The sequence below is a fragment of the Carcharodon carcharias genome, chromosome 3 (assembly GCF_017639515.1).
Source record: "Carcharodon carcharias isolate sCarCar2 chromosome 3, sCarCar2.pri, whole genome shotgun sequence".
Classification (NCBI taxonomy): domain Eukaryota; kingdom Metazoa; phylum Chordata; class Chondrichthyes; order Lamniformes; family Lamnidae; genus Carcharodon; species Carcharodon carcharias.
The window spans coordinates 104,142,934-104,170,897 of NC_054469.1; the positions used below are offsets into that span (position 1 = coordinate 104,142,934).

Sequence of the window (27,964 nt, forward strand, 5' to 3'; positions counted from 1 at the left end):
CCACAACTCTTTCTCCGGTACATCGATGATTACTTCGGTGCCGCTTCGTGCTCTCGTCAGGACTTGGAAAAATTTATTAATTTTGCTTGCAATCTCCACCCCTCCATCATTTTCACGTGGTCCATCTCTGACACTTCCCTTCCCTTCCTTGACCTCTCTGTCTCAATCTCTGGTGATAGACTGTCCACCAATATCCATTACAAACCCACCGACTCCCACAGCTACCTCAACTACAGCTCCTCACACCCCGCTTCCTGTAAGGACTCCATCCCATTCTCTCAGTTCCTTCGCCTCCGTTGCATCTTTTCTGATGACGCTACCTTCAAAAACAGTTCCTCTGACATGTCCTCCTTCTTCCTTAACCGAGGTTTTCCACCCACGGTCATTGACAGGGCCCTCAACCGTGTCTGGCCCATCTCCCGCGCATCCGCCCTCACGCCTTCTCCTCCCTCCCAGAAACATGATAGGGTCCCCCTTGTCCTCACTTATCACCCCACCAGCCTCCGCATTCAAAGGATCATCCTCCGCCATTTCCGCCAACTCCAGCATGATGCCACCACCAAACACACCTTCCCTTCACCCCCCCGTCAGCATTCCGTAGGGATCGTTCCCTCCGGGACACCCTGGTCCACTCCTCCATCACCCCCTACTCCTCAACCCCCTCCTATGGCACCACCCCATGCCCACGCAAAAGATGCAACACCTGCCCCTTCACTTCCTCTCTCCTCACCATCCAAGGGCCCAAACACTCCTTTCAAGTGAAGCAGCATTTCACTTGCATTTCTCCCAACTTAGTCTACTGCATTCGTTGCTCCCAATGTGGTCTCCTCTACATTGGAGAGACGAAACGTAAAGTGGGCGACCGCTTTGCAGAACACCTGCAGTCTGTCCGCAAGAATGACCCAAACCTCCCTGTCGCTTGCCATTTTAACACTCCACCCTGCTCTCTTGCCCACATGTCTGTCCTTGGCTTGCTGCATTGTTCCAGTGAAACCCAACGCAAACTGGAGGAACAACACCTCATCTTCCGACTAGGCACCTTACAGCCTTCCGGACTGAATATTGAATTCAACAACTTTAGGTATTGAGCTCCCTCCTCCATCCCCACCCCCTTTCTGTTTGCCCCTTCCTTTTGTTTTTTTTCCAATAATTTATATAGATTTTTCTTTTCCCACCTATTTCCATTATTTTTAAATATTTTTGAATCTTTTATGCTCCCCCCACCCCCACTAGAGCTATACCTTGAGTGCCCTACCATCCATTCTTAATTAGCACATTCGTTTAGATAATATCACCAACTTTAACACCTATGTGTTCTTTTGTTCTGTTGTTTGTGACATCTTTTGATGATCTGCTTCTATCACTGCTTGTTTGTCCCTACAACCACACCAACCCCCTCCACTTCTCTCTCTCTCTCTCTCTCCCCCCCCCCCCCCGCCACACACCTTAAATCAGCTTATATTTCAACTCTTTCTTGGACTCACTCAAGTTCTGTCGAAGAGTCATGAGGACTCGAAACGTCAACTCTTCTTCTCCACCGATGCTGCCAGACCCGCTGAGTTTTTCCAGGTAATTCTGTTTTTGTTTTGGATTTCCAGCATCCGCAGTTTTTTTGTTTTGATCTCTGAGCATGTTGTTTAAAGTCATACTGAATTCACAGTGTTCCGTTAGCTGCTCCAAATTTGCCACGTAGCATGCAGTTATCTCACCTGGAGCTCTATTTCGTGAATTAAACCTGAACCTCTGCATCGTGACTGAGGGCTTTGGTTGAAAGTGACCAAGGTCACCAATTCATCAAAATTCTTCGAATCTGGGGCACTGTGTGCTGTCAAACTTTGAATCAGACTGTAGCCTTTGCTCCCACAAGTATTCAAGAGAATCGCTAGCCTCTTCTATTCCCCTGGTTTGCTTGAAAAAAGAACATGAGACGTCCTGTGTATTGAGACCAATCGTCTGTGGCTAGCTCAAAAGGATCAATTCTCCCAAACTGTGGCATTTTGAGAGGGGATAACTTCTCCAATTGTAATGGGTTTGCTACTTACAATCACTGGGTGAGGTACAGTGCCGATTTCTTTTTTAACTTGATTTCTTCTATTCAATCTTGTTTTATCTTCATCGCCAGTTTGTTGTAGGCCAAGTTGTACTATTAATGATAGAGTTGATCTGCAGACACTTCTTGGGTGGAAACTTTAAGGTTATTTACAATATAATCAGCAGCAACTAAATGTGTGCTTTCAACTCCAGCTCTATCTCTGCATTGACTTCTGAGGTAGCCTGCACTACTCTCCTATTGGTTACTATAGATCATGTGATCTTGTCTAACAATTATTATTCTTAAAGGTACATTTTACACTAAATAAGACTATAATTACTATAATACCAAATAGAATTTTTCTGTTTCATTAAATTAAACCAATTAAAAGCTTATTCAGTTCGCCATAGTCAAGAAACACTCAGGATGTCCCAAAGTGCTTTACGACCAATAAAATACTTTGCAGTGTAGTCGCTGTTGGAATGCAGGAAATACGGCATCCAATTTGCAAATGGCAAGCTCCCACAAACAGCAGTGTGATAATGACCTGATAATCTGTTTTTAGTGATGGTTCAGTGATAAATATTGACCAGGGCATTGGGCTGGGTCTTCTTCAAAATGTCTTCATTGAAAGGTTTGTGAATCTTTGGAATTCGTACACTTGAGAACTGTGGATGCTAAGACTTTGAGTATATTCAAGACTCAGATTGCTAGATTCCTGAATACCTAAGGGAATTGAGATATGTGGTGATAGTGTAAGAAGGTGGAATTGAGATAGAAGATGACAGAACAGACTCCATGGGCTTTTGCTCCTATTTCCTGAGAGGGTTGAGACTACCTCAGGGCAGTGTCCTAGGCCCAGCTATCTTCAACTGCCTCTTCAATGACCTTCACTCTATCATAGGTCAGAAGTGGGAAAGCTCGCTGGTGACTACATGGCATTCAGCTCCACTCACAACTCAGGTAATGACGCAGACTGTGCCCATGTGCGGCAAACAATGGACAATATTCAGGCTTGGGTTGATAAGTGACAAGTAACATTTGCACCACACAAGTGCCAGAGAATGACCATTTCAACAAGTGAGAGTCTAACTACCTCTGTTTGTCTTCAATGGCATTACCATTGTTGAACCTCCCAATATTAATGTCCTGGGGGTCACCATTGCTTGGAAACTTAACTAGATCAGCCATATAAATACTGTGCCTACAAGAGCAGGCCAGTCTAGGAATTCTGCGGTGAGTAACTCATCTTCTGACTCCTCAAAGCCTGCCCACTATCTGCAGGCACAGGCCAGGAATGAGATGGAATACTGCCCATTTCCCTGCTTGAGTGCATCTCCAACAACATTCAAGAAGCATGATGCCATCAGGACAAAGCAGCCCTCTTGGTCGGTACCCCATCCAACACCTTAAACATTCACTCCCTCCATCACAAGCGCTACAGTGTGTGCCATCTACAAGGTGCACTGCATCAACTTGCCAAGACTTCTTCAACAGCACCTCCCAAACCCATAACTTCTGCCCAGAAGAGCAAGGACAGCAGGTGCATGGGAAAACCATCACCCCCAAGTCACACATCATCCTGACTTGGAAATGTATCTCCATTCCTTCATCATCACCAGGTCAAAAACCTGGAACTCTCTAACAGCAGTGTGTGAGTACCTTTGTCACATGGATTTTAACAGTTCAAGGAGGCAGCTCACCATGACCTCTCAAAGGCTTTTAGGGATGGGTAATAAATGCTGGCCAACGACAACACATTTCATTAATAAATAAAAAGATATCGTAATGCCTAGTGAACTTCTGACTTAGGGAGTGTTCAGCAGCTCTATATGTTCTGAGGAATGACTATATATTATTCCTTATTTCCAGAGAAAACCATAGGCAGAGAGCTTTAAGATTTAACAGGCTTTCGTGTTTCCTCATGTTCCAGGGAGCCACTGATTGCATGCATGTGGGCAAGCAAACCCACTCTGGCAGTTGCCTGAGCTTCCATTAGCACTTTGTCATTCTGTGGAAGCTGCTATGACTGCAGTGGAATTTGCGACCTCAATCATCAGATGCTGCAAGATGTTCGGCTCCACAGGTCACAGGATGGAATTGGCCAGTCTCTCCATGTTGGGTTCCAGGTTGTGTGTCAAGTACGGGCCAAGCTGGAGACAACTCCTCCATCCCCATAGCCACAGCCTGTAATTTTTCAGATAGACTGTCCACTGCACAAAGCTTTTGATTTGTTGTACACATCAGTCTCCTGAAGTTTGGTCCTGCAAGGTCCTCATCTGACTGCTCTACAACAGAACTTGTATCCAATTTTGCTCCCGACAAGGTGGCACCTCCGGTGGCTCTTTCACCCAATATGTTTGCTGCTCATTCATGTCCTAGCTTCCAAGTTACGTCTGGTTCCAAACTCTGAGCTGTTATTTACAACAGTGCTTGTCACTGATGCAGTGCGGTCTTCCTCACTCTCCTCTGCCTTCTTTACCTTTGAGGAGCGAGCTGGCTGTTTCTTAACACATGAACCTGCTCCAGCGATCAAGGTGGATCTTGCTACCAGGAGCCTGCAATGGTAATGCTGGAATGGTTAGTGTGTGGAGTGTGTGGCCACTATAGGAGGATGTGTGTGATGAGACTATATGGAGCTTGGGAGTGGGGATGGGTTTGTGGGATTAGGGATCAGTAATAGTTGTAGATTTATAAGGAAGCTGGAGTGCTCACATACCTCTAGATGATATGCTGTCTGTTGTACTTCTGGCCATGGCCACACCCCTCCTGATGACAGCCAATACTGCCTGCTCAAGGCGAATGGTATCATGACGGTGTGGCTGACCTCCCTAGGTCAGATCTTCCTGCTGGCTGTTATGTGCTATTCGTTTCTGGAATAGAGCGTGTGGTAATAGTGAATGAGCATATTGACAGGTGTATTTATGTGTATTTGTGTGTTCTCTCATAAGAGCTGAGAAATGTGTCTGAGACATGATTAGTGCTTGTGGAGGAACAGTTTGGGGTGTGTGAATGCTGTTGTATTGCTAGGTGATGAGCGAAATGTATTGAGGTTGTGTTGGTGCTGACAGTGATGCAGTTATTGAGAAATGTGTATGTGAGATGGGATCTCAGCTTGACCACTTGTGTCAAGTCATTAGATTCCCTGTGGTGCTGGGGCCATTCTCGGATAATCTCCTTCCACATGCACCACATTAGTTGCTTCCCCAGTGAGCAGAGGAGATCTCTGTTCCTCTCTTCCCCCCTCACCATGACTGCCAATGCCATATCAGAGAACCTGGGTGCCTCCCTCTAGGTCCCCGAGGTTTTATGATGGCTTCTGCACTCTCTCTCTCTCTCTCTCTCTCTCTCTCTCTCTCTCTCTCGTTTTTTTCCTCCTAGACCTCCGCAGCATTCCCCTCCCCCCTTTTGTTTTCTCTACATCATCCTCAACCCCTCTGGATCCTTCCCTTGGCCTCCATCCCCCTGCCTCCTTCCTTCCTTCCTTCCTCACCATCTCTTATCTTACACACCTCCCTAGCCCCCTCCGCCTTCTCCTCCTCCTCTGCCATCCCTCGAGATTCTCTCTGCCTGTATTTCACTGGTCTCACTAGATGTACTAGTGCAACCACGTTATCTGGGTCCCAGCTCCTCTCCAACATCATCCAGCACTCATCCATCCTCTTCCCACACCCTCCTTCCCTGGCATCTAACTCTTCTGTGTCCATTTACTGTGCTCTTCCATCTTCCCATGTCTTCTAACCCAGCTTGACCTGCAGAGTCCACTTAATCTTAAATGTCTCTGTGCAATGCTACAGGAGATCAATAGTAACTAAAATATGCTACAACCAGCAACACAATATGATTGATATTTCTATTTGTGAAGCTGGCCATTAACCCACTCCTGGTTTATTTCACCTGTGAATTATCTGATCAGTTTGAGTTGTTGATTTAAACATTTATCATGCCATTTTGCTGTCCATGACATATATATTATCCATTTTTTCCTTCTACGCCTGGACTCATCAGGTAAAGGATGGCACTGTAGGCAGTGGAACAGTTGTTTTGCTCAGTGAATTAATTTGACGGTTGTAACATTCCATGAGTTTGTGTGGATGTGCAAAGAAAATTATGGTTCATAATTAGGTTGCCTCAGATTAAACAAATCAGTCATCAGAGGCAATGTTTTATGAAAACTCAATCTATTTTCATTGTAAGGATGTGATCTAACACATTTCTGTTTTGCTTGCTTATATTGTTAGGAGAATCACTTTAAGGAGTTTCAGTAAACATAAGACTTCAATCTATAGATGAAGAGGTCAAATTTTTACTTCCAGCCATTTATACTTAAAATAATTCGAGCATTGCAATTCTCTTGATTTCTTGAAGTGTCTGAATGCTGATTGTGGGGCAGCTTTATTTATCTGTGCTGTCAGCAGACATCCTTACCTGCAAATCAGATGTTTGGGTGTTTACTGCCCATAAGTGGTGATTTGACAGCTCACTTATTCTGTTCTGTCTGTATGTTATCTCCACAAGTGAAGCTGATGGTATATCTTATAAGTAACAAAATCATAAGTGAAATATGTTCAGCTTCTCATGGAGGTATTTATCATACCTCACTTCTGCCATTGATCTAATTACCCTGCATCGATCAAGTTATAAAACGTTAACTACTTTGTTCAGAGACATGAAAATCAATTGCACAGATACCAGCATAAAGTCATACTGTAAAAATATATATTCTACACTAATATTGTAATTGAAGTGATAAAGATTGCTAATTCTTGTTCTACTGAGATATAGGGCTAGATTTTTCTCCACTATCCTGCCCAAAAACAATGAAAAATTATAGGAAATTAGCTAATGAAGGCTAATGGCCTGACCTCAATTTCCCTCTCCTTGAGGCCACCAGGATTCCCACCCCTTCCCTACCACTTTTAAATGCTAGTAAGGGCCTGCAAGGCCAGAGCAGGCCTCTGGATTTTCCTGGTTACTGCTGCTGCTCTCTTTTTCTCTCTCTCTCTCTCTCTCTCGTCCAGGTACTGCCAGGAGAAGGAGGAGGGACACAGCCTCTGGATACAAGTTCCTTTCCAACATCATCCAGTGTTCTTACATTCTCTTTCCATCCCTTCCTTCCCAGGCCTCTAACTCTCCCGTAGCCTTTTACTCTGCAGTAGCTTAAACAAAGATTTCCAGTCTTCATCTTCAGGACCCTTCCACCCACTAAAGTTCCTTCTGCCTCCCCAGGTGCTGTACTGACAGTCTTGTACAATCACCAGAATTTTTAGGGATTCATCAACCAGCCTCTCTTAGTGATGGACGTCCTTCTCGGAGCCTGCTCTGCATGTCTGATCAGCACTGACCCAACAAAATGGCACAAAGTTATGGTGGGGTCAAAGAAACAGGAAGAAATCATGTCTCACTGCTATCCTGCCAGCAAGAGGAAAATAATAGAAAATACCACAAAGAAACATCCTATTTGAACCAAAACAGAATTTCTTGGAAAAACTCAGCAGGTCTGGCAGCATCGGCGGAGAAGAAAAGAGTTGACATTTCGAGTCCTCATGACCCTTTAATTCTGTTTTTGTTTTGGATTTCCAGCATCCGCAGTTTTTTTGTTTTTATCCTATTTGAACCAACCAGTCCATGTTAGTGTTTACCCTGCACTTAAGCAAATAGTTCTAATCACATTTACCAACTCTACAAACCATTATCTGCCTTTCCCTTATCCACTTATTCAATTTAATCTTGAACATTGGCATATTTCTGTTTCAGCCAGTAACCCTTGTAATGAAATCCACAACCTCACAATTGTCTGTTAAGAAATTCTTCCTCTCTGTTCTAAATCTCTTACATTTGATCTTGTATATATTGTCTCCTGTTCTTGATCTCTTAAATACTGGAAACAACCTGCTTTTATCTGTCCTGTCACACTCTTTAATAATTTTAAACACTTCTGTCATATTGCCCTCTAATGCGAATTGTTCTAAGGACCATAGCCTCAATTCTTCAGGTCATCCCTTGCATTTGTATTTCCTTATACCAGAGTGCCTGATTGAATTTCAACTGTAACCACGTTAAAACCTCAATACCTTTCCCATAGTGCCAAATCAAACCCAGACCACAGTGTAATTACAGCCTTCAAGGAGCAAGATTGATTTAAATTCAGTCTAGTAAACTTTTTTTATTTTAATATCTTGAAAAGTAAATGGATTTGCTTTTTGCTGGAGCTTACTCTTCTGAGCTGTATTGATTTTAATGAATATCATTATGGAGCAATACAACTTCAAGAGCATAGAGGTGTGGGAGAACTCAGGATTGACCCTGTATACATCACAATATGAAGTTACTAATCTTTACATGAGTCTTCTAGCTAATACAGCCTGATTTGAAATGTTCAATCCTTACATTCCTGACTTGTGTAATGTTCAGGGGCACAGTTTGCAATTTGTTGAGCTGTGCAAAAGAAAAAATGGTTTTTTACTCTGACCTTCGATTTCATAATACACATTGTCTGAGCTGTGGGAACAATACAGTTTTAATGCACCACCTCATCCATTATGCTTGTATTGGGTTTATTCAGTCACTGTCATGAGTTTATTTTAAAAATCTTGTCTGATGAGTATGCCAGTCTCTGTTTGTTGATGACAGATTGTTTAATTTTGCCTGTAAAAACACTGCAATACTCCTCATGCCATTGGGTTTAAGAACTAAAAAATAAGCAAGTTAGGTATTTTCTTTGTTCTGACCAGCTGTTATTTCCTTCTGCTCAGCATCTTCTATTTTATTTCTCCCTTCCAGACTATGGAACTATTAAGAAAGTTCTTGCCCCTGTGAATCAAAGTGGGAGCGGCTGTTTGTTGGAGGAAATTGAACTTTTTCCAATTGATCAGCGAGAGCCTATAAGGAACCTCCAGATCCTACACAGTCATAGTGTTCTGTTTGTTGGTCTAAGGGAGCATGTGATAAGACTCCCCCTGAAACGCTGCACCTTTTACAGAAGTAGGAGGTAAGATTTTTGAACATCTGAATGTATGAAGAAGGTTTTAGCTGTATTGTCAAAAGATTGCATTTGACTTTCTTGTCTGAACAGCCTCAAATTACACATAGGAGGATGGAAGAACCATATTTGGTTAACTCTTTCAAAGTATACCATATCGTTGAAACACCCAACATCTCAGTTACAAAGGGTTTAACTGTGATTTTGAATGAACAATACCAAATGGACATTATCCCCACTGGTTGTGAATGGAGAGGAATTTCTAGGTACATTTGTGTTTTTAAATTGAGAAACAAAGTTGAAGAGCCAAAGTCTATTGTGTGGATGTTATAGAGTTGATCTTCCAGGCAACTTTTCTTGGTGGACACATTTAACTTTATTTACAAGCCAGCAGCAGCAACTACATGTCTGCATCAAACTCTATAACTAAAGAAGAACTCCCTAGCTCAAGGTTCCCCATTGTGTTAACTCATTGGTCCACAGAGATCATGTGATCTTTAACACAGGACTATTCTTAAAGCTACAGTCCTATGTTTATCAAAACTACCATTACTACATTCCTTCCCTTTTAACTTTTCTGTACATTTTGTGTTTACAAGGATATTTGTCTCATGACATTACAATATTTACACAGGTCATGAAATTATAAGTTCAGTCTTTCAGCCCCTGATCCGTATGGAATGTCGCAGCTCCACAACTTCTGATTCTTTTGCAGGAACCACATTCTCTGGAATCGCATTAACATCAGGTACCTCATTAGGCACATGCAGGTCAGTGTCTTCCACCCCGACAGAGACATCGGGCATGTCTGTCCTTGGTTGTGCAACTTCAACAGGAACCACGGATTCAGCAATGGTTACAGGCGGAACATCATTTTGTTGGGGTGTCCCCCTTTTTCTTAAATGGTCCACATGCTTATGGGTGATCTGGCCCTTCACTTCCACGTGGTATGACAATGGTCTGGTCATAGAGCTTACTTTACCAGGTAACCACTTCGGTCCTCCACCAAAATTCTTTACGTATACAGATTCTCCCAAAGTAAATTGTTGCTCATGACTATGCAAATCATGAGTTGCTTTTTGATTCCCTTGACTTTTCTCCACCTTCCCCTCCAAATTGGGAAGTATCAGGCTTAGTCTTGTTCGAAGATGGTGCCTCGTCAGAAATTCTGCATCCTCTTTCTATGTGTCTTCTTTCTACCACAAAATTTAGTCTTAACCTTCTGTTTGACTTCACTGTCAGCCAGACTTCTCTGAGGTAAAATCTCAACTTAGTTCAGTAGTTGAGCTATGCATGATTTCATTATCTACTTGCATCTTGGAAAGTTCTACAACTTTTGCTTTCAAAGCCTCTTTAGCTCCATTCAGCTGATTCTTCAGCTCTTCTGCCTCCTTGTATCTGTTGGCTTCCTCCTGGAACCTTGAACATTCTGCATCTTCTCTGCCAACTGGTCCTTCAGTTTGTTCAGAGAGATGTTAAATTCTTCCTGTTTCTCTTTGTAATGTTCCAAAGGTACAAACGTTGACCTGAGGGGTCCTTGTAATGTGAGAAGGTCTTTCAACAGCTTTTCCTTTTCTTCGCAAAGTTCACTCGCTTCATATTGAATTATGTAATTCAGCGGAGTCTCCTTAAGTTTCTTCTGTTGTACTTCTATATCGTTGTTTAAGACACTCTTCATTTCTTTAGGTTGCTGAATGCTTACACACTCCCTTTTCATCCAATTGCAGTCCTTGGACTCCCCAGGCTCTTTCTGAATCCTTGTTCCTTTTCCAACTCAGGAACTCCTCCAGCTTCCTTTTGAAATCTCACTGGCTAATCTAGATTATTTTCCCTCAACCAATTTTGACCTAAAAGGCTTGGTTCTCCACCTTCTAATAACATCACTGGTAGATGTGCTGTTTGCTGCCTATAATGAAGTGTTGCTCTGGTGATACCTTTTACCTGGATTTCTTCATCTGTGTATGTTTACAACTTGGCAGATGTTTGTTCCAAATGTAATTGTTGATCACCTTTATTTAAATATCTGAAAGTGTGTTCTCCTATTACAGTGGTAGAAGCACCTGTGTCTACTTCCATTTTTAAGGGTTTACCATTCACCTGCACTGTGACAATAATTGGCTCTGTCTTCCCGAGTTTCATGTTGAATAATGAATAAATGTCAGAAATGTGTGTTTCTGGCTCTTCAGCACTATATACTTCATTGGACTTTGTTTGATGCCTGGAAGCCTGTTTAAATCTCACTTTGCAATATTTCAATATGTGTCCACTTCTGTGACAAAAATAACACTCTACCTTTTTAACTTGCCAATCGTTAGGAGAATGTTTGTTTACACATCGATTAAAAAATTGTTTTTAATTTCGTTGCAAAGCTGTTTCCTCTAAATTTTTGTCTAGTGCAGCTGTTTCCCACTTCGTGGTGGAATCCCGGCTTTTCACGCCACTTTCAGCTGACCGTTCCCTCCCATTTAGGAGAATGGTGCCACTTTGCGCCCTTTGAATTGCTTGTGAATCCCTTACAGCGCTTTCCATTGCAAGTACTATTTCTAACGCTTTCTTAAAACCAAGATCCATTTCAGCCAGCAATCTTCACTGAATAGTGTCCTCCTGTATGCCACATATCAAATGACCCCTGAGCATGTAATTCAGGGTTTCACCAAAATCACAATATTCCGTTCGTTGTTTTAATTTTGCCACATAGGTAACAATGATCTTCCCTGGGGCTCTATTCCATGAATTGAACTTGAACCTCTGCGTTGTGACTGAGGGCTTGGGTTGGAAATGCTACTTAACAAGGTCTCCTAATCCACTGAATGTCTTTGAATCTGGGGCACTGGAGGTCATCAAAATTCGAATTAAACTGTAGGTTTTGCTCCCACAAATACTCAGGAGAATCGCTCTCCTCTTTTCCTCCCCTGGGATTTCGTTGACTTGAAAGTAGAACACAAGACATTCTATATATTGAGACCAGTCACCTGTCGCTGGTTCAAAGGGATCAATTCTGCCAAACTGTGGCATGTCGGATCAATATCTCTTCCTTTCTTTTTAATGAACTTAGATACTCACAATCGCTGGGTGAGGGACAGTACCGGACCTGATTTATCCTTGTCATCAGTTTGTTAGAGAGTTGATCTTCCAGGCAACTTTTCTTGGTGGACACATTTAACTTTATTTACAAGACAGCAGCAGCAACCACTTGTGTGCATCAAGCTCTATAACTAAAGAGGAACTCCCTAACTAGAGGTCCCCCATGCTGCCAACTCATTGGTTTACACAGATAATGTGATGTTACAACACAGAATTATTCTTAAAGCTTTGGTCCAACTATAATTACTACAGTGTAAAACCACAAAGATTGAAAAAATTTTAAAAGATGCGGTCAGTCAGAAAGTGATGCTAATTTTAGGATTTAAAAGTCTGAAGATTATGGGAGAACAGAAAGACTAAGGGAGGTAAGATATTTTGAAGGTTCTGGAAGAGTTGGAGTAGGAAATTGACTATTAAAGCTTCAATTTCAACATCAAATTTCAATCTCACAAACCACATTTACTCCAAGCCCAATCTTCGCATTCCACCTTAGTCCTACCCCTTAGTCCCTGTTTGTCCAGCCCGGCCCTGCTCTGTCTCTCCATAAAATATTGCCATTACTGGCCACTCCTAAATGGAAAAGCTGGACCTGTGTGCCAGTGGGAGAGTGGAGGAGGAGTGCCACTGCAGTGCAAAGCTTTCACAGCACAGGCCTCCCAGATGGTAAAGGAGCGCCTGAGAGACAAGCTATAGTCCTTGGTAAAGACAGAACTGACCTGACCATGGGCCAAATGATTCACACCCCTGGGTTATAATGCTAAAGTTCTCCTTAGTTGCTGCAGTTTATCTGGATCACTCAAAAAAAGAAAGTACAGCAAATTGTGTATATCAATGATGGAAAAATAAATCACTTGCAGAAAACCTATACCATTCTATTGCAACAACATCAGGGGAAAGGAAGGTATTTGCCAGCATTCCATTAATCATGTTTGGAGGTGCTGGCAGTTTGTAATTTGTGTAGCATTAAGTAATGTGGTTGCAGTTGTTACACAGTGCTATATTGAAGGGGCTAGAGTTCTAGTAATAGGTGAGTTTATCTTCTTTGTTTTTGTTGTCTGGAGTGGATCAATGCTGACTGCCACTGTTTAGTTTGCTCAGGGGATAGTGGGTATTGAATGGTGAGCACTAAAACCATGGGTTGATGATTCCAGTTTCTCTCTTTTCAATTTTCTCGGCTATTTCGAAGCTGAAGGCAGGAACCGCTCAACAGCACACTAGCTGAGCCAGCACACAGAGGTACTTAATGATGTATTGACAAGTCATAGACTTTTCATCTCATATCGTCTATCAGGCTAACTTCTCATCAAAGCAGCTTTGTAGGCTTTTATTGCAGTTCACATTTTGTCTTTCCTATCTCAGACAGTCTGTGGCAGTTAAACCCACATTTGGATTAGAGTTTTCAAAGCAGAGATCACAAAGGCTATGTCTGGGCTGCTCTGACACCATTTATCAGCAGAAACGGTAGGCCGTAGATTAACTGAAAGAATTATGAAAAATAAACTTTACAGAGGTTAGAATTTTACTGGCATTGTTTCATATGTTGATGAAAGCAGCCATAATACTCCATAGAATTATCTCACCTCTGAATTATTTGCTGAATTTTGAATAAAAAAATTAGCAAAACAGGATAATTGCATATTACTGCACCTGGGTGTATAATCTTTGATGATAGATTAGCTTTAGAGTTTCCTACCTGTTATTCCATTGGACCTTTATCTCTTTTTTATAGTACACATTCTGGTTTTGTACTGGCACAGGATTTTAATAAATCAATAAGAAAACAAGCTTTTTTTTACCAGTGAGACTTGAACCCACAATGATTGCTAGGCTGACCATGATTGCTAGCTGATTCTGTGTGCCAAGTGGATGTTGCTGTGATTATGCATTTGTGATCATTAGGCCATTAATTCATTCTGTCATGTTAATACTAATGTTAATGCCCACGGTATCAAAAGGCCAGAAACAATGTGATCCTCAGCTCAACTCGGGTGTAATTCTGGCAGCAGGATCCAGATCTGCTAGGTTTCCATCCCATTCAAACAAAAAACAGCAAACCCCAATCTGGGGAAGGGGAACAGAGGAGGGGCATATTTCTAGCCACCCTCTTACATTTTAACATTTTTTTTTCTATTATTTCACGGGATGTGGACATTGCTGGTTAGGCCAGCATTCATTGCCCACCCTTAATTTCTCTCGAGGAGTGGGGTTGGTGTCTGGCAGTATTCTCACAGTAGAATGGGAATTCTGTAAAATGGATTACAATATTGCAAAAAACAGTACCAAGTCTGAGGATTGGGAGTGTTTTAGAAACCAGTAAGGCGCAACCAAGAAGTTGCTAAAAAGGAACAAAACAGAATATGGAAGTAAACTAGCCAGCAATATAAAAGCAGATTCTAAGAGCTTTTATAAGTATATAAAAAGGAAGAGAGTAGCTAAAGTAAATGTTGGTCTGTTAGAGAATCAGACAGGAGAAATTGTGTGAGGAAATGGCAGAGGCCTTGAACAAATATTTTGTGCCTGTCTTCACAGTAGAAGACACAAGTCTCATTCCAGGAATGAACAGTAAACCAGGGGTTAAAAAAGTGAGAAAATTAGGGAAATTAATATCAACAGAGAAATGGAGCTGATATTCTAGTTAAAGAGGAGGCATGTGAAATATTAGATACAATAAGCACAGTGAGAGAGGAAGTACTGGAGGGACTGGCATCCTTGAAGGTGAATAAATCACCAGGGCCAGATGGATTGTATTCCAGGCTGTTAAAAGAAGCCAGGAAGGACATAATGGATACTCTGAGCATCATTTTCCAATCCTCACCACACACAGGCAAGGTACCAGAGGATTGGAGGTCCACAAACATTGTACCATTATTTAAAAAGGATACGAGGGACAGGCCAGAAAATTATAGGCTGGTCAATCTTACTTCTGTGGTGGGCAAATTATTAGAATCAATTCTGAGAGATGGGATAAACTGCCACTTAGAAAGGAATGGATTAGTTAGGGATAGTCAGCATGGTTTTGTTAGGGGAAAATCGTGTCTTGCCAATTTAATCAAATTTTTTGAGGAAAGTATCAAGGAGGTTGAGGATAGTGCAGTGGATGTTGTCTACACAGATTTTAGTAAGGCATTTGACAAGGCCCCACATGGCAGACTGGTCTGAAAAGTAAAAGCCCACGGGATACAGGGAATGTGGTGAGTTGTTCAAAATTAGCTCAGCGACAGGAAACAAAGGTCGATGGATGTTTTTGCGAATGGAAAACAGTTTCCAGTGGCATTCCACAGGCTCAGTGTTTGTCTCTTGCTGTTTGTTATGTATGATTTGAACTTAAATGTGGGTGGCATGACTAGGAAATTTGCAGATGGCACCAAGATTGGCGGTGTACTTTATAGTGAAGGGGATAGCTGTTGTCTCCAGAATGATAGCAATGGTTTGGTTGAGTGGGCAGAAAAGTGGCAGATGGAATTCAATCCAGAGAAGTATGAGGTAATGTATTTGGGGAGGACGAACAAAGCTAGGGAATAGAGGAAGGATAGAGGGTTAGAGGAAGTGATAGACCTTGGTGTGCCTGTCCATGGGTCCCTGAAGGTGGCAGGACAGGCAGATAAGGTGGTAAAGAAAGCATATGAAATGCTTTCCTTTATTGGGCAAGGTATAGAATACAAAAGCATGGATATAATGATGGAACTGTATAAAATGCTGGTTAGGCCACAGCTGGAATTTTGTGTACAGTTCTGGTCACCACATTACAGGAAGGACACAATTGTTCAGGAGAGAGTACAGAGGAGATTTACAAGAATGTTGCCAGGGCTGGAAAATTGAAGCTATGAGGGAAGATTGGATCAGCTGAGTTGTTTTCCTTGGAACGGAGGAAGCTGAGGGGTGAGCTGATTGAAGTGTACAAGATTATGAGGGGCCTGGATAGAGTAGACAGGGATACCCTGTTTCCCCTAGTGGAGAGGTCAATTGCCAGGGGGCACAGATTTAAGGTGATTGGTAGAAGGATTAGAAGGGGCGTGAGGAAAAACGTCCTCACCCAGAGGGTGCTGGGTGTTTGGAATTCACTGCCTGGTTTGGTGATGGAGGCAGAACAAGTCAACAAGATTTTACTAAAGGGAAACCCTGTTTAACGATCCTGTTTATAGGTGTTTTTTTGTGGAAGTAATTAATAAGGTAGATAAAGACCTCATTGCAGCCTTGGCTCAAACATGGGCAAAAGTGCTGAACTCCCGAGGTGAGATGCGAGTGACTGCCCTTGACATCAAGGCAGCATTTGACCAAGTGCGGCATCAAGGAACCCGAGCAAAACTGGAGTCAGTAGGATTGGGAGAAAACTCTCCGTTGGTTGGAGTCATACCCAGCACAAAGGAAGGTGCTTGTGGTTGTTGGAGGTCAGTCATCCCAGCTCCAGGACATCACCGTAGGAGTTCCTCAGGGTAGTGTCCTAGGCCCAACCATCTTCAGCTGCTTCATCAATGACACTCCTTCCATCATAAGGTTAGAAGTGGGGATTTTTGCTGATGGTTACACAATGTTCAGCACCACTTGTGACTCCTCAGATACTGAAGCAGTCCATGTCCAAATGCAGCAAGACCTGGACAACATCCAGGCTTGGGCTCACAAGTGGCAAGTAACATTCGCACCACACTAGTGTCAGGCAATGACCATCTCCAACAGGATAGAATCCAACCATTGCCCCTTGATGTTCAATGGCATTACCATCAGAGTCCCCCACTATCAACATCCTGGACGTTACCATTGACCAGAAACTGAACTGGACTAGCCATATAAATACTGTGGCTACAAAAACAGGTCAGAGGCTAGGAACCATGTGAAGAGTAACTCACCTCCTGACTCCGCAAAGCCTGTCCACCATCTACAAGGCAAAGTCAGGCGTGTGATGGAATACTCCCCACTTACCTGGATGAGAGCAGCTCCTACAACACTGAAGAAGCTGGACACCGTACAGGACAAAGCAGCTGGCTTGATTGGCACCCCATCCACAAACATTAACTCCCTTCGCCACTGACGCACAATAGCAGCAGTGTGCATTACCTACAAGGTGCACTGCAGGAATTCACCAAGGCTCCTTCGACAGCACCTTCTAAACACAAGATCACTACCACCTAGAAGGACAAGGGCAGCAGATAGATGGGAACACCACCACCTGGAGGTTCCCCTCCAAGTCACTCGCCATCCTGACTCAGAAATATATCGCCGTTCCTTCACTGTCGCTGGGTCAAAATCCTGGAACTCCCTTCCTAACAGCACTGTGGGTGTACCTACACCACATGGACTGCAGTGGTTTAAGATGGCAGCTCACTACCACCTTCTCAAGGGCAACTATGGATATGCAATAAATGCTGGCCAGCCAGCGAAGCTCACATCCCCAATAAAAAAAAATCTCTCCTCGTACGACAAACCTGCTATCTTGCCATTGCTTCACTCAAAGAGTTGTGAATCTTTGGAATTCTTTGCCCTCGCTGTGGATGCTCCATCATTGAATACATTTAAGGCTGGATAGACTGATTTTTGTTCTCTCAGGGAATCAAGGGGCATGGGGGACAGGCAGGAAAGTGGAATTGAAGCCCAAGATCAGCCATGATTGGATTAAATGGTGGTTCAGGCTCATTGGGCCACATGGTCTACTCTTGCTCCTATTTGTTGTGTTCTTGCGTTCCATGCACTTCCAATGTGCAAAGATGTCATAAAATTTTTATCTCAAAATGTTTTATTTTGTAGGTCCCCAAAGCTACAATTCCCTTCAAGTTTAACTTTGAATTGCATTAAGTATTGCCAATAACATTCCATTTTTCATGCGCACCCATCCATCATTGATCCAGTGATAGCCTACCATCATTGTTGGCCATTGAGGTTTATGTACTGATTTAATTCGGACATTTTTGTTTCATGAAAAGGTACTTAAAAATATTCTGACTGGGTTTCCCTAAACTCGTGGAGGAATAGCTGCCTGCCACCACAATCCGTCCATCCAGATTTCTCTCTTGGGCTTTATTAACTATGCAGCCCAGGCTCCTGGCTGGTGCGGGGGGTCACTGGTGGAGGTCACAAGAAGGCACAGCCCCTGTGTAAATGCTGGGATTGGGTCCCTGGGGATACTCGGGATCAATTTGTTTCACTACATAAACCATTATCAAAAATAAACATAAAGATTTGCAGTGTTTATCATTCTCATTGATCATAAATCTAACTTTTAGCTTTTTTTTACTGTGTTGACAGCTACGAAAATAGATTAAACTCGGAAAGATTCTCATGGACTGTTTTTGTCTCAACTTGTTGACCTCGTGTCTTCCAAAGAACAGAAGACACAATTAATTTCTTGCTGATCCAAATGTACACATGCATACACAGATAATAAAAGTTGCACAAATATACTATGATTGTCTTTTCAACTGTATGCGTGGGTCAAAGCTGAAAGTTAAAAGTTGACCTCTTTATCCTGGTCCTACAGTTCATGCGTAGGAGCTCAAGACCCTTACTGTGGTTGGGACTTGGTCTTAAAGAAATGTACGACATTAGAAGAGAGCATGAGTATGACCCAGTGGGAGCAAGAAATCAGTTTGTGTCCAGTGAGTATGTTCATTCACAAAATTACCTCATCCTTTCAAAGCTTCAAATTTTTGTGGTAAAATGATTAGTTGAATTGCTGTTAGAAAAGTTGTTGTATTGCTTATTTTCTATTGTTCTTTAGTTCTCCACTAAAGATTTATACCAGTGGTTAATGTGGAGAAATATCATGTGCTGGAACTGCTCACCTGGCTTGTTTTTTACTCTTGCCCCTCCTCTCCTGAGTGTAATGATTAAAGAGGGTGCCGAGTTCAGCGCTTAACTTACCTAAGTGTCCATTTTGTATTCGTGAGCTGAGGCAGTCAGTTACTGTAGACTACTTAACTATAGAGAGCTTCACAGCCAAGCATATCCTCATCCAACATCCTCACTTGTACACTTCCCAGTCGATTTTTTCCTCTTGTGGTTGGGTTCTCCACTGGTGGAGGGATGGGATGTGACTTTTGCCCACTGCCCTGGCCCCACTATGATCCTGATCTATCTGTTACATCAGAGCTTATTATTAATGGAAAGTAGTCCCAGCTGAATCTTTGCCACGCTGAGGGAGTCTGCAGCTGCCAACCCGGGAAGTGTGGTGACTGCTGTTGCAATGCAAGAGAGAGAGGACCTCCAAGGATTTTCTATGAGATTTAGTTGAGGGCTGTTAAGAGCGAGTGATTGGGGCAGAAGAGAGTGGGAGGTCCCTTCTCTGCAAAAAGAGCTTCAGTAGGCTTTCTGTTGCTGCCCAAGGATGTAATGGGGGTGGCAGTATTTTAAGGTAGAAATCATTAAAATCAATTGGCTTCCTGGATTCTGTACCTCCATTATCTTTTAAATGCAGCAGGGTAGTTGTTGGGTGGTGAGGTTCCCTATGGGGTGGAGTGGGGGAGAAGAAGAAATTTCATTGGCGTTCTGAGGAGAATCCTTGTGGTATGTGTTGCTAGGTGTCAGATTTTTTTTTATTCAGCCTAGGGATGTGGGCGTCACTGGCTAGTCCAGCATTTATTACCCATCCCTAATTGCCCTTGGGAAGGCGGTGGTGAACTGCATTTGCTTAATGGATCATTTGAGGAAGCCACATTTAAAATAAAACTTGAATAAATATAATGCCTTTCATGACCACAAGACGTTCCAAAATGCTTTATAACCAATGAAGTACTTTTGAATGTTGCAAGTAGGAAACATATCAGTCAATTTGTACTTACTAAGGCCCACAAAGTTTCTGTTTTTATGACGTTGAATGAGGGTTAAATATTGGCTAGGACAAGGGGAATAAACTCCCCAATCTTATTCAAATTAGTGCCATAGGATATTTTATGTCCATCTGAGAAAGCAGAGCGGGCCTCAGTTTAATATCTTATCTAAAGGACAGCACCTTTGACAGGACAGTGCAGCACACCTTCAGTGCTGAGCTAGAGTGTCAGCCTAGATTTTCGTGCTCAAGTCCTGGAGTGAGACTTGAACCTGCAGCCTTTTGATTCAAGCAAGAGTGTAACCAATTGAGCCTTGGCTGACATACACACACTGATGCTTTTAGTTTAAACTAAATAAACCAATGACCAGGCAGTACAATTGAAGCAGTTTTTTTTTATTGTTTAGTGGGACGTAGGTGTTACTGGCAAGGGCAGCATTTGTTGCTCATTCCCAATTGCTGCTGAACTGAGTGGCTTGCTCGGCCATTTCCGAGGGTATTTAAGAGTCAACCAAGTTGCTGTGGGTCTGGAGTCACATATAGGCCAGCTCAGTAAGGACAGCAGATTTCCTTCCCTAGAGGACACTAGTGAATTAGATGGGTTCTCACCACAATAGTTTCACAGTCACCATTACTGTGACTGCCTTTCAGTTTCAGATTCAATTGATTGAATTTAAACTTCACCAGCTGCCACGATGGGATTCAAACCCATGCCCCCAGAGCATTAACCTGGGTCTTTGAGTTGCTAGTCTAGTGATGTTCCCACTATGCCACCATGTTTGACTGACAGACATTTGAAGCTGAGGAAGGAACAGAGTTATGGTTAGAAACCAGTGCAGTGGGATCAGGTTTCTTATATCATTCTATGGTACTGATCATTTCCAGCAATTGATAGGCTTCTATTCTTTCAAAATGCGAAAAAGCTTTGTTTACATAAGATTGCTTAAGAGGTATCATGAGCAAGAGGATTGGGTACTTTGGGATCGCTTTTACTTTGCTTCTGGAAATGATTTCCCAACCAGTAGCATGGATTCTTGGAGCTCTGGATTTCTGGAGTTGCGCACAGGTTGCCCAAAAAGCTCGCCCACCACCTTGTCATACAGGGCCTGCTCCATGGTTCCTCGACTGGGAAATAATTGTGATGCTCAGGGGCCTGATTAAGGCCTTCACATAGGCAGGAAAATTAATATTTTATAAAACTATCAAAGTTGTTTCAATCTGTTAGAAGAAAAATAATGAACAAAAATTGCTCCCTCTAGGTGTTCCTTGTCCTCCAATAATGTATGAAAAAAATGTAATACTTGTATTTAACTCAGCCATCAGTAAGTGACATTGTGGAAGTATAAAATTATAGAGATGCTCACAACACGGCCCTGTGTCCTCCTACCATCATTTCTAAGTTGAGCAGTACGCAGAATGAAAGCAATAAGACTAGAAAAGAAATAGGCAGATTAAAATGAGAAGCGGCTGAGCTAAGTTTCCAAACTTAATTATTGTGTGATTTTGTGTCTACTGCTTTTGAAAGGGGTTCTGCTGGTTTGTCTTGCAAATAAAATAAAGAAGCAGCATGGTGACGCTATCCTGATTGTATCTGGCGATACACAGTTTTAAAACAAAAAATTGAGTAAGTTTTGTATTTATCAAAGTGTCTGTGCTGGGTGGGGTGGGGGTGGAGTGATGGAACGCAATACATATTTTCCAAGTTTGTCACCCGGTGTCAGTACGATTATGAACTGAAGGGGAAAATGAAGTTTGGGAAGAGATTGGCAATGGGAAACCAGACATGTGGGGTAGAATTTTGTCAGTGGTGTGCCGTTCCTGATGGCGGAATTGCGCTCTTGCTTTTGCCCCTTTCCCTTGTGATTACAGTTAAAATTTAAAGTGCTGGCGGCCCGCTTGCGTGTGATTCTACGGTGGGTGGGGGTTGCTTTCCAGCGATGAAACCCATGGTCAGCTGACAGTGCTGCAACTACAGGTCGGCAATAAGAGAATTTCTTGGTCAAGCAATCAGGCTCTTCATCACCGCCAAAACTTTCCTGTCCAACTTCATTGCCCTTAACATAAGACTTGAGAGCACAAAGGTGACATGGGTGTTTTTCAACATAAATTTCACATAAATATTTCACATTACATCAGTTTCACTTTATTCATGTGTGCATCATTGTTATTTGTTGAGACTAACTCAGTCAGAGATCCAAATGTATTGGCACACCTCATGGTTGGCATGCCTTGATAGTTACAAGGGAGTTAGAGACATTTCCTTTCTTGTGGAAGAAACAATGTTGTGTTTTTGCATTCACTCTTTATTGAATGCTCATGTTAATGTCCATTGTTGTACTCGCCACTCAGTGGGACATGGCTGAACTTGCAGGCTCAGCTGGCCTTCCCTTCTATGCGTTGTAAAGGACATTGTTTGAGGTTACTCAGTGGGGATAATTGAAATGTTGGAGGTGAACTCTAAGCCCTGTAAGGACTCTGCCAGCCAACACCCTGAGATAGACCCACATTTGGGCAGTGCTGACATTACCTTTAGGCCCTTCATTTTTTACCTTGCATGTTCCCACCCAGGACAACAGGCCCTCCCCATTTGACTCCACCATGCTTCAACTCCCCCCTGTGTCCTCTGATCGATCCTTCTTCCACTCCTCCATGCCCTCGACTCCACTCCACACTCTCCTAACTCCTGACCATTGATTCAACCTTGCCAGTCCTGAGCCTCCATGATAGCTGCTATTCTCCTGCTCCCCTTCCTGGTGGTGTAGAGTTCAACAAGGAAAACCCCTGACCTTAAACACAACTGCACAATGCCAACAGGTGCATGCCATCTTTAAACAAACGTGAACTGGGTGCCACAAGATTCTCCTGTGGTGCTGACTTAGCCTTGAAAGTAGGACATAATTAAAATAAGTTTAACGTTAATGAGTATTCATGACATGCTATAGTATTACAAGTGCGAACCCACCACAGGCCAGCATGAGGCCCGACATGCCGCTAGCTTTATCTCTGCATCTCAACCATGTTGGGAAATCGAGATTTTGTGTCCCGCCTAATTAAGTCACTACAGATACCATGTTAGCACTCTTGATGGCTCCATAAAATTTCCCCCGAGAGGAACTTTGGTTCCATCAGTAGCTCAGTGAAATGTTTTGATAGCTAAATAATGTTCTAGACTGCCTTGATAGCCACTTTGAGGGAAGCATCCCATGGCCTAATAGCCCTCTGTTCAAAGACTTTCTTTCTCCCTTCTCCCTTGGTATTTCCATTGAGAGCCCTCTTGTTCCACATTCATCCACCAATGGAAATCTTTCACCCCTTACCCACAGTGAAACGCCAAATTATCCCTCATCCTTTTACTGATTGTTCTTCCCTTGGTGTCACTCCCACTTATCATGTTGCTGTTGCATGCAGCTCTACAGGAGCTGCTTAATCCCATGTCCACCTATTTTACAGTCTCCCTCTCTTTCACTTGCCCTAGTTCATTCCTTAGTCTCCCTCTGTGCCTCTGACCTGGATTCATCCCCCATTCAGTAGATTGTCGGGCAATTCTCAGGAATGTCAACCCTAACTGTCAATAGGAAACATTCTCAGGTCATTTATAATACAGGAGTATACTTAGCACAGCTCCCTTAACTGGCTTGTGGTGCTGGGGCAAGAGCAACAGTGTCAGAGACAAGGGAACCTCAGAGCAAGGGCAACAGTGTGGTGGGGGTGGGGGATGTCATGGCAGCACAGACTGAAGGTTGCACATGACCAAATGCTGGAGGTTGGGGGGGTTGGTGGTGGCTTGGAAGGAAATGACCAGGCAAATGGAAAAACATATCAAAGATGAGCACTCTTCCACAACTGAGACTGTCTAGCTTGAGCTCAATTGACATGTTTGGAGTTAGGCTAGCCAAGCAATTGTGTCCACTCGAGCAGCACTAATTTTTGACAATGCCAGTGATTGCTCCTCTACTTTTAACCTCTCATTGCAGACTTCAAACTTGAATGAGTGCTGTGGTGCTGTAGAACCTTTGGGCAACTGGGCAAGCTTGATGATCTCCTTGGGAAAGGTGGCCATGGAACACTGAGGGCGGGGTCCCTCCCAGTCCCTTGCATTATGTTTAAGTTGACATTGATAAGTTACCCTCATGGCCCAAACAAGCTGCGAAGCCACAGAGTGTTGGTTAGGACAATGCCTGTGCCTGAATTGAGAGTTCAGGATACAGTCGAGTGGCCGAAGCTGTCTCCACTTGGTCATGTGGTGTGGGGCGGTGCTGGGTGGGGTTTTGGTCAACCATCATGCGCACAAAACGCTGGGCATCTATGTGGCAGCCATGACTCTGGCTTGCGTCAAGGGGCCTGGAGAGGCAGCTGCAGGCGATGACTTGATGAAGAGTCGTCCTTAGGAGACAATTGCTGACCCTTGCATCTCTTTCTTTGATACAGCAGTGAGGAGACCATCAGGAAGATGGAGCCTGGTGAGCTCGCTGTCTGCCTCATTGCTTATAGGCAGGAGAGAAGACGGAGAAGAATGCGACAGAAGCACCTGGCTCGCCAAACCTCAAGACAAAGGGGCGGCAGGGCCTCCTCCACATGCAGAGGATAAAACCCAGACAGCCGTTGTTCGTAGGCGCCTCACTAGACCCAGGGTCTACAAACAGCGCATGTGCTACCTTCAGATGACTAAGAACCAGTGTCGCCGACTACACATGTCAAGGAAACTGGTCACTCTCATATGCCACCCTCTGCAGGATTTGGTGCCATGGGGACTCGGAGGGCATCCACTGCCAGTTGCAGTGAAAGTGACCACTGTGATCAATTTCTACACCAGTGGCTCCTTCCAGGGCTCCATTGGGACCTGTGTGGGATCTTCAAGCCTCCACCCACAAACGTATCCAGGAGGTCAAGGACGCCATTTTTGCCAAGCCACACAACTTTGTCAACCTCGACAGAGATCAGACAAGCCAGAAGCAAGAACACTGGGATTTGCTAAGATTTCCAGGTTCCCATAGGTGCAGGATGCCATCGACTGCACTCAAGTGGCTGTAAAATCTCCCTGGCAACAAGCAGTCTAGTATGTGAACCACAAAGACTCCCACTCTCTCAGTGTTCAGCTGGTCTGCGACCATAACAATGAATCGTGCATATTTGTGCAAGATAACCCGGAAGCATCCACAACGCGTACATCCTCAGCAAGTCTTAAGGATAACACAGGCAGCAGGATTGGCTCCTTGGGGACAAAGACTACCCACAAAGCATGTGGCTGATGATGCCCATGCGGCAGCCTCAGACTCCTGCTGAGAGAAGTTACAATAAGGCAACCAGGACTTTGGTAGTGCATACCATAGGCATCCGGTGCCTCAACAGATCTGCTGGAGCACTTCAGTACACTGCCCAGAGGGACTCATGCAGTATCGTGGCCTGCCATGTGCTACACAACCTGGCGATGCAAATGGGAACATGGATGATGAGGAGATGGAGGAACTGCAAGTCTCTTCCGGTGAGGAGGAAGTCGAAGGGGATGAGGGTGATGAGCTCCTGAAAGGGGTGGGTGCAGGCGATCAGACCATTACACTGGCCAAGCGAGGTGGGTGCACCCGTGAGGCCCTCATTGCAGCAAGATTCTAGGCGGATGATGATGAGATGCAGTGAAGACACTCCCCAGGGCTTTCACATTGCATCTGGGAATGTCTGATGGCTGTCTGGCTGAGGCAGCACACTTGCGCTTTGTGAAGGGGATCATGTCAGGGAGATGCTGCTGAGAAACAGTGGGCACATGGACTTTAAGACAACTTGATCCTTGGGTAGACTTCATCACCTGTTCTCCCTCAGCACCACACCTTCACCTGTCAGGAATGCTGATGAGATAGGGGTGGTAGCCCCACCTCTGAGGTCCTGAGAGCATACGGAGATAACCTCGGAACCCAGTGACGCTTGGGTATGTGATTCTTGTAGCAAACACAAGCCGCATGGAAGTGCAGGCATCACTAATCTGGAGAGTGACTTTGAACTGGACAGTCACTGTGCTCAGAAGGTTACACACTGTACGGGAAAGGCCCAGAACTATGACACTTCTCTTCATTTTGTGAATGACATGAGCACTGCTCATCATACAGGGAGCCATAGATGAGGAGACATTCTTGGGAGTGTATTTACAAGTCAATATTATATACAAGTAATTAACACCCATGCCCATATTGTGCAAATACGTCTTCCTAACCCCCTAACCCTTCCTAACCCCGTAGTGACATCTCGGTGCTCCCCCGACATCCACAGCAAAGGTAGAGGCAGCCTGTTGACAGCTGTGCCCTGCCTGTGATGACCTTGGCAGGCGTCCTCCTGGAGGGTTGAGACCTGGTGGGCCTCGGCCTGCTTTCAGCGTCCTGCTGTGTGGCAATGCCATCCTCCTTGGCCTTTAGAGCTGGAGCTGCTGGGGTCACTGGAGGATGGGATTCAGATGGGTCAATCACTCCAGAGTCACCTAGGTGGATGGCCCAGGGTGTGCACCTGCTGATCCTCCTCCCTATGGGTGTCCGAGGGTCCCTGGCTGGCTCCTTGAGAGGAAGAGGCAGCTGGAGTGACCTCGAGATACCCACCCCACCCCCCCCCCCACCTCGTGGTCAAACTGATGGATGCCAGCAAGTGCCTCTGCAATGGGGTGCAGCTCCTGCAGCAGTGCAGGACCGATGTCCTGGACCAAGGTTCCCATGTCGGCCACCATAATATCAGTGTTGACCTCGATGCATTGCCATGCCAGCAATTTCACCTCAGACTGAAGGTGGACGGATGCCTCTGTCATGCTTTTCAACCTGAGGAGTGTAGCGGATATACCTTCCTAATGTTCCCAAGCTTCCTTTTGTAGCTCCAGCAACCGTGACATGACCGAGTTCCAAGGCTCCTCATCTGGTGCAGGCTCAGTGGATTCCTGGCCTCTAGCAGTCCTCCGAGTGCCAGCAACCTGGGATGTCCCTGCCTCCGCCTGTTGTGGATCAGACAGTACGATGTGTTCACCAGATTGTGACTCCAAGGCTACATTAGAATGAGATCCCACCGAGATGCGTGTCTCTGTGCTGGTGGAGGGTGTGGGCGAGGCTGTGATGGGACTTCAATATCAGTGTCTGCGGATTTCTCTTCTGTGGTGTCCTTGGGGCTGGAGTTGAGGCCCTGGCTCATGGACCCCCTTGGCTGCTTCTCAGATGTCCTTGTGGAAGCAAGGGGAGATAATTAATATATGGCAGTGGCCTGTGAAAAAGGACACATTACTCATGGCATGGCTGTCTGATGGATGTTTCACTGCTGGATCCTCACTTGGTTGGGCAGCACAGACCTCACCGTTAGCACAGGAACGGCCCACATCCTCGACGACCAGCTCAATTGCTCTATTTTCAAAGCCTGTCAGGACCTTGATGTCAGGCATTCCTTCAGCTGTCTGCGACCTTTCCCTTTTGTTGTGTGCCAGCTTGTCCTGCGTTAAGACAGATGGAGAGAGTGTAAGCAGGATGCCTGTCTGGCTAGATGAGAAGGATGCTTGACACGTGTGGGTGCTGAGTGTTGCCTTGAACAGGATGAGGACACGATCTGCAGAGCAGATGAATGTGAGTGTGAGAGAGTGAATGGTGATGTTCCTTGAACTGGCAGTGAGTGAGGACCCTATAGATGTGTGATGGGTTTGTGAATGCATGAGTTGAGAGTAGTGAGAAGAGTGACTTATCCTGGAGGAATGGAGATTATTCATCCTCACTTGGCACTCGGTGGCTGTCCTCTTTTGCAGGGCATTGGCACTGACCACTGCTGCTACCGCCTCCCACACTGGATTGGTAACCTTGCTTGCTGGTCTTTGCCCAGACTGGAGGGTAGAGGACATTGCAGCTGGCCTCCACTGTGTCCAGTAGGCGCTCGAGGGAGGCATTGCAAAATTTGGGGGCATCATGTTTCCTCTCTTTGGCAGCCATCAGTTCCCAGCAGCTTCCTATCCCTTGGGCAGTGCTAGCTCTGAACAGGGGTGGCCTTTAAATATGGCGCCTGAATTACTGAAGGCCTGAAGTCACAGTGGGGTAGGCGAATCTGTCGCCGCCTCGCCAGTGACCCAACGTAAATCCTGTGCCTCTGATTCTTGTTAACAGTGTTC

The 27,964-nt window shown here is 44.4% G+C and overlaps 1 protein-coding gene across 1 annotated transcript in view; it reads left to right on the forward strand.

The window, feature by feature from the left end:
- sema5a (sema domain, seven thrombospondin repeats (type 1 and type 1-like), transmembrane domain (TM) and short cytoplasmic domain, (semaphorin) 5A) overlaps positions 1 to 27,964 on the forward strand; it is a 244,463-nt gene that overhangs the window by 143,091 nt on the left and 73,408 nt on the right. The window contains exons 11-12 of the mRNA XM_041184817.1: positions 8,816 to 9,023; positions 18,568 to 18,685. Coding sequence (XP_041040751.1) covers positions 8,816 to 9,023; positions 18,568 to 18,685 — 326 coding nt within the window. The remainder of the gene's footprint in view (positions 1 to 8,815; positions 9,024 to 18,567; positions 18,686 to 27,964) is intronic.